This window comes from Schistocerca cancellata, chromosome 5, assembly GCF_023864275.1.
Source record: "Schistocerca cancellata isolate TAMUIC-IGC-003103 chromosome 5, iqSchCanc2.1, whole genome shotgun sequence".
NCBI lineage: Eukaryota > Metazoa > Arthropoda > Insecta > Orthoptera > Acrididae > Schistocerca > Schistocerca cancellata.
This window is the reverse complement of record NC_064630.1, coordinates 433,381,236-433,388,795: the sequence shown is the minus strand read 5'-3', so window position 1 is coordinate 433,388,795 and position 7,560 is coordinate 433,381,236. Positions and strand designations below refer to the sequence as shown.

Genomic DNA, 7,560 nt, shown 5'->3' with positions numbered 1-7,560 from the left:
ACAACAACAACAACAAGTTTTTTGTGGCTACTGGCACTGAAAATGTGTGTTTCTGTTTAATGGATACCTCTCTGGACCAAAGTATGGACTTCAAACAGCGAGGAGAAGCATTCAATCAACCATTCTTCCCCCACTCTTAAATGCAACATGAATAAACATTAATGCCTTGTACAATGGAAAGTAGCCCCTGCCAAATCCTTCACGCTTGTTTACAGTGTTTAGATTTGGTGCAGGATTCGAATGTGTGTAGTCTCATCTAGCGGCTGTTGTTGTTGGCCATTAAGTTAAGCCAATTTTAATTTTTCTGTAACGCTAGCTCGTATGAAAGTGAATAAGTAGGGTCCTTTCATAATTTTGATAAAAGGTGCGGAGTTGGGTGCATACGTATGCAAGTTTCCAAGGGCTGTGTAATCACGTATATAGATACATCCGGTGAAGGCCTGAATTCTATCTTTCACCGTTGACAGCTTTGACGAAGCGCAATATTTGTTGTGGTGAACGCACGTGGTGGTCGAACGAAGAGCGTACACATTGACAAAGTGAGTACTGCTTGAAATCCGTGAAAGTTTTTAGAAGTTCTTAATTTACATTGTTTCGAAAAATTTATTTCTATGTGATACGTTTTCCATCATCAAATTTCAGGCTGAAGTGGAACTGGACTACGGTTGTTATGCTCATGGTTCTTCAGTTGCTTATTAAGCAGATTATTTATTCAGTACTGTAACTCTGTCATTAACATACAAAGAATCATTTTCACCCCGGGTACTGTACCAAGTAAGCGAACATAAACTGTTGTTTGAGTGACGCGCGCGGGTCGACGATAGTGTGAGCGCTGCAGTATCTTAGTTTTCAAGGCTAAAAACACGTACGAAAATCGGAGATGTGTATACATATTGGTACCTTGTTTTTACGGGGATTGCCGGCCTCGGCGGCCGAGCGGTTCTAGGCGCTTCAGACCGGAACCTCGCGACTGCTACGTTCGCAGGTTCGAATCCTGCCTTGGGCATGGAAGTGTGTGAAGTCCTTAGGTTAGTTAGGTTTAAGTAGCTCTAGGTTCCATGGGACTGCTGACCTCGGATGTTAAGTAAGTCCCTTAGCCTGTAGCCCGAGTTGTAGGTAACGCTGGAAGGTGACAGTTTCGTTGTGAATTGGCGAACCAACAAATTTGATTTTATGGTGCGTATTTAATTCATATTAATGTTGAAGTGGTTTATAATGTTGTATGAAAGATCATCCAGTTGGTGTCTTGGGCGGGGGGGGGGGGGGGGAGGGGGCTGGTGGTGGTGGTGGTGGTACTATCGTACTTTCTGCTCTCAACTTTGATAAATGTTACCATCAACTAGTATGGTGACTATGATGTCATAATCAAATAATTTGATTATTATAGTCACTACAAATAAATGTTATAACTTCTCCTTTAACAAACCCATTGGCAATTTCCTCCACTCTTCAGGCTCTTCCAGATCTGAGTTAATGCTTTATCTTTAGTGATGTTAGGTATCCGTGCAATAACTGTTTCTCTCTTAAGGGTGTATCACTTCTGGCCCCCCTCCTTTCCCTGTAGACTTGACACTCACTTTGTAAAAAACACTTGTTTTTGGGCACTGATCCACCAATCAAATACACAGCAATTGCGACCAAGCTTTGGCTTATGTTGCCAGGCAACCCCAGCATCCTTCATAGTATTCCACTAGTTCCCTCTAAAACCGTTCTGCTAACCAACAGAGCTGGATAGTATTCCAAAAATGCTTCAGTCATAGTTTAGTTTTAACATTTTTAATGTTGTTGTCTTTCAGTCCTGAGACTGATTTGATGCAGCTCTCCATGATACTCTATCCTGTGCAAGCTTCATCTCCCAGTACTTACTGCAACCTGCATCCTTCTGAATCTGCTTAGTGTATTGATCTCTTGGTCCCTCTCTATGATTTTTACCCTCCACACTGCCCTCCAATGCTAAATTTGTGATCCCTTGATGCCTTAGAACATGTCCTACCAACCAGTCCCTTCCTCTAGTCAAGTTGTGCCACAAACTCCTCCCCAATTCTGTTCAATGCCTCCTCATTAGTTATGTGATCTACCCATCTAATCTTCAGCATTCTTCTGTAGCACCACATTTCGAAAGCTTCTATTCTCTTCTTTCCCAAACTATTTATCGTCCATGTTTCACTTCCATACATGGCTACACTCCATACAAATACTTTCAGAAACGACTTCCTGACACTTAACACTATACTCACTGTTAACAAATTTCTCTTCTTCAGAAACGCTTTCCTTGCCATTGCCAGTCTACATTTTATATCATCTCCGAACATCATCAGTTATTTTGCTCCTCAAATAGAAAACTCTTTTACTACTTTGTGTCTCATTTCCTAATCCAATTCCCTCAGCATCACCCGACTTAATTCTACTACATTCCGTTATCCTCGTTTTGCATTTGTTGATGTTCATCTTATATCGTCCTTTCAAGACACTGTCCATTCCGTTCAACTGCTCTTCCAAAGTCCTTTGCTATCTCTGACAGAATTACAATGTCATTGGCTAACCTCAAAGTTTTTATTTCTTCTCTGTGGATTTTAATTCCTACCCCGAATTTTTTTTTTTTACTGCTTGCTCAATATACAGATTGAATAACATCAGGGAAAGTCTACAACCCTGTCTCACTCCCTTCCCAACCGCATCTTCCCTTTAATGCCCCTCAACTCTTATAACTACCATCTGGTTTCAGTACAAATTGTAAATAGCCGTTCACTCCCTGTATTTTACCCCTTCCACCTTTAGAATTTGAAAGAGAGTATTCCAGTCAACATTGTCAAAAGCTTTCTCTAAGTTTACAAATGTTAGAAACATAGGTTTGCCTTTCCTTGATCTATTATCTAAGATAAGCCATAGGGTCAGTATTGCCTCACTTGTTCCAACGTTTCTACTGAATCCAAACTGATCTTCCCCGAGGTCGGCTTCTACCAGTTTTTCCATTCGTCTGTAAAGAATTCGTGTTAGTATTTTGCAGCTGTGACTTATTAAACTCATAGTTTGGTAATTTTCACGTCTGTCAACACCTACTTTTGTCTGAGGGTATTTCGCTTGTCTCATACATCTTGCTCACCAGATAGTAGAGTTTTGTCAGGACTGGCTCTCCCAAGGCCGTCATGTTGCACATGATTTACTTCCTACAGTTATTTGGTTCAATTACTCAGTGTGTGAAGTGTTAGGTTTTGTGGAGAAGATGTGAGATTGACGAAAGTTACTTCCTCTTGAACCAGGTACCGGTGGTGTTGTCAACAGGACAACATATAGCGTTCTGTTGGATTTCCTGATTTGAGAAGTGTAGATTGGCCATTCAAGAGATTGTGTTTATATTTTTTATGTTGTGAGATTTGTCAGCTGATTTTGGTTGAAAAGTATGTTTTTTATGGTTTTACTGTTTTATTGTAGAATGTACGATATGTGTGTTTATGTGCATAATTGGGGTTAATGGAAACGTCTGATTCCACCCGTCGTCTTTGACCAATGACGTCACCAATATGGCGGAAACGACCATTCACAGCTACTCCCTTATTGCGACTATGACATCATAACGTAAACATGAAAACAAACACAAAATTAGATCGAAAAACCATCAAATACATATTCCTCCAAAAATATAATGAAACTAATGGGACAAGCTAGGGAAATTGGAGGTTTTTGGTTGGCTACAAACTAAAAATACACACACGCCACGAAACCAAACGACAAAAACTATAAAATAAAATGACCACAACCTTCCCAAAATCAACTATATACAATATCCACTGTAATCGAACACTTCCCTTGACCTGTATAGGTCAACAGCAACTACCGATACCAAATCATGAAACCCAAAAATACAACCACGTCCACAATGATCACTACCTCAAAAAGCACAGCAAGCTAGCAAAATTAGAATCAAACGCTTTCCTTGACCTGTAATCCTTATGACATCTCCACATATAGCCGTCTCTGATCCGAGACACTGGAACCTCATTTTTTCACGACACACTGAACACTTCATGGTTTCAGCCAACAGGCCAAATAGCTGAAGAAATTTTATTAGAGACAATGCACTGTCTCCCATCATCGCCGACAACCATAAACTGTTGACCTTGCCAGTCTTATCCACATCTACCAAAGACTTAAAGCGATTTACCAGAATTCACATACGACAAGCAGAAAAAAAAAACTACAATAACATTGATATAATGAAATCAAAATCGTTAACTCACTGAAAAATATTCTGCTGAAAGCACAGTCGCCACCGATACCACACACGTGCAATGCTACCATGCAAATGAACTCCATACGCCACATAACACGCTAACCGTAAACACACCACCACGGAAAACCACAGACCACAATAATACGCCACCTATATACACGCAACACATGCAAACTAAACCAAAAACATTACCTAGCACACAACACATAAACACACCACCAGAGAGCACCACCGATCATATCAAAACAACACCTACAAATATGTCACTCTCACTAACTAAACTCTGCGCCGTTGTGACATCACACACCACAAGAGCTTTACGCCACGGGCCAAAGCCGACGGGTGGAATCGGACGCTTCGGTTAACCCCATAATTGCGTGTTTCTTGTAGTACATTGAAATTGATGTTAACGCAGTTTTGATATAATTTTAGGTTGCATTGTTAGTTGTTGGTAAATACATTGCTGGGAAAAAAAAACTTGGAATGATGACTTTGATTTTGATCCGATGATGGCATATGCCAGCCACCTGGGCAATAGTAGATATACTGATAATGATTTCAAATTGTCTGCCAACACAGAGCGTAATGGCATAGCTACCAGAGTGTCATCTGTATCTACTCTTTAATAGGGAATGCTCACTGTGAGAAGGCTCGGTTTGGTGCAGATGTGTGAAGTAAGCAGGCATCCATGCCATGGAGATGCACTCATGCATCCTACAGCCAACTAAGCGAGTTTGAAAGGAGTCAAATAATGGCCTTCCAAGTGGCAGGATGGCCCTTTCAGCGAATTGCTATCGAAGTTGGATGTGCTGAATCAGTTGTGCAACAATGCTAGTATAGGTTGTCACATGGACATTGTCACAAACGGACTTCCACACAGCACAGACACCCGCTAGGATCATCGTGTTGTAAGGGCAGCAATGACAGGTAGTACAACCGCGACACCATAGATAAGGTGACATGTGAGTCCGGATGTGTCAACACGAATTGTTGCGAACTGATTATTAGCAGTGTGACTACGGGCACGCTCACCTCTAGCCCATTTTCCACTCATGGCACAGTATGGACGTGCACGGCTAGACTGGTGCCGTCAGACGGTCACTGGGAAGATGGTTTGGCATGCTGCGGTCTTCAGCGACAAAACCAGATTCCACCTGCATGCAAGTGGTGGTCGTTGGCATGCACAATATAGACCCGGTGAGTGCGGTCTCGTTGAGTGCATCCGTCCAAGGCACACTGGCCCCCATCCCCGGCCTTATGTTTGGGGTGTGACAAGCTACAACTGTTGTTCATGTTTTGTGTTTCTAGAGGTGGCATTAACTGGTGCGTGGTATGTGCAGAATTTTGCTGTCCCGTTATTTTGCTCTTCTTCTTGCAACATGAAGGTGATGTGTTTATGCAACCAGAAAATGCTTGCCCGCATACTGCCTATGAAGCTCAATGTGCTCTGCAAGACATGCAATGGCTTCCCTGGTCAGCACAGTCTCCATACTCCAATTGATCACATGTGGGGTTTGATGAGATAAGAAGTGACTTGTCAACCAACAGCTCTTACAGAACTACATGAACAGGTCAAGGGAGCATGGCATAATGTATCCCAGAGCAGTATTTGCCATTTGTACAATCAGCGAGATGCCAGAGTCAGTGCCTGCATTGCCACCACATACTAATATTGACCTGTACTGAAACACCCATATCTGTTATCTATGAACCACTTGTGTTATAGATTTGTAAATGATATAATTTCATGTATGCGCTGCTGCAACAATAAATCTTGACTGAATTGGAAACCTTAAAATGGTGTACTATTCCCACCTTCACCCTGGCAGTTTATTAGGGTTGTGGTTGGTAGGTGTCATGGAGTTTGTTTTACCTATAGCGGTGAGGTTAGGATTTCCATATGGTTATAGGCTATCGGTGAGTTTTGGTTTTATGGTATGGTGGACTTTGTCTCAGCTATATAAGTAAAGTGACATGTTAAATACCATATTCGTAGAGTTGTGTTCGATTTTGTAGTATAGTGTACTTTATTTGAGCTCTATAGATCAAGTGAAATGTTCAGTACCGGTTGTTGGAATTGTGTGGGTTCATGGTATTGTGGGCTCATTTGAATTCTGTATGTCAAGTGAAATTTCCTATACACCACACTCCTCAGTTTTGTGCCGTAATCTTAATTCATTTCTTTGGATTTCTTGTTTGACTCCTATTAGCAGCCTGTGATTTCTAACCATTCTTATCATATCTATAATCAGTGACTGCAGCTCTGTTTGTGTTTTTGGGTATCTCTGTTACTGATTGTCACTGTTGGGCCACCTATAGCTATTCTCTCTTATGATTCAGTGAATACCATCCATCTTAATCATACATTACATTTCCTATTTGTCATTGCACGGTGAAGGAAAACATTATTAAACATGAGCGATAACATTCCCTTCCGTTTGTGTGTCTGCCAGTCCTGTCCTGGTCACTTCTATTTCATCAGCCATAAACGATCTCTCCTGTTGATTTCAATACCCATTTTATGCTGCTCATGTCTGCCTTAGAACTGACAAAGATAAACCCATAACATAAATTCTTTCGCAGCGATTTTTCTGTCTGATGGAATATACTACCTCATCTTGTCTACTTTTCACATTGTGTATATTTTCTTTTTACTGTCTTATTTGTGTCAATGAAGAGAATGTGATGTTGGTTTATGTACTTCAACGAATATAGATGCATGTGTGGAAGTTCGTTGAGTTGATCATATGATGCCTGTTCGAACAGTCAGTCATTGATAAAGCTTATTACATATTCGTCAAAAGTACTAACTGGCTGTTTATTGCAGGGATGGTGTTTTTCATCTGCAGCCACTGTGGTGCATCCTTAAAGAAAAATAAAGTTGAGAAACATTATGCACTTCAGTGTCGTAATGCTCCCCAAGTGTCTTGTATGGATTGTCACAAAGAATTCAGGTATGTTGCCGTGAGGAAAATGTTGTAGCTACTAATATTCAGATGGAGATGCATTAAGGTATGTTTGGTCATTCTAGCATAGGTACTTCGTGACTGACTTTTCTTGTTCACTTTTGTTGCCTTGTAAACAACTTAGCCAATTATTAAATGTCTGCTGCAAACACAGCATTTTAGTGTTTCTTGAAAATGCTTGAACAATTCCTGAGCCAAAATTTTCGTTATCCTCCAGATCTTGCCAGATTTGGGATTGTGGCATACCTGTAAGACTTTAATTTGCAGCATATGTAGTGTCAGTTAAGGTACCTTCACAATTTTTTTCTTGACTGTTTAGAGTTTCTCTAAGAGAAAGTTGCAGTTCTATACTATAATACATGC

At 40.8% G+C, this 7,560-nt stretch overlaps 1 protein-coding gene across 1 annotated transcript in view; it reads left to right on the top strand.

Moving 5' to 3' along the window:
- The first annotated feature begins 419 nt into the window (after positions 1-419).
- The window catches only part of LOC126189040 (cell growth-regulating nucleolar protein), a 69,186-nt gene continuing 62,045 nt past the window's right edge, over positions 420-7,560 (top strand). The window contains exons 1-2 of the mRNA XM_049930892.1: positions 420-539; positions 7,059-7,185. Of these exons, the coding sequence (XP_049786849.1) occupies positions 7,061-7,185 (125 nt within the window). The 5' untranslated portion in view covers positions 420-539; positions 7,059-7,060. The remainder of the gene's footprint in view (positions 540-7,058; positions 7,186-7,560) is intronic.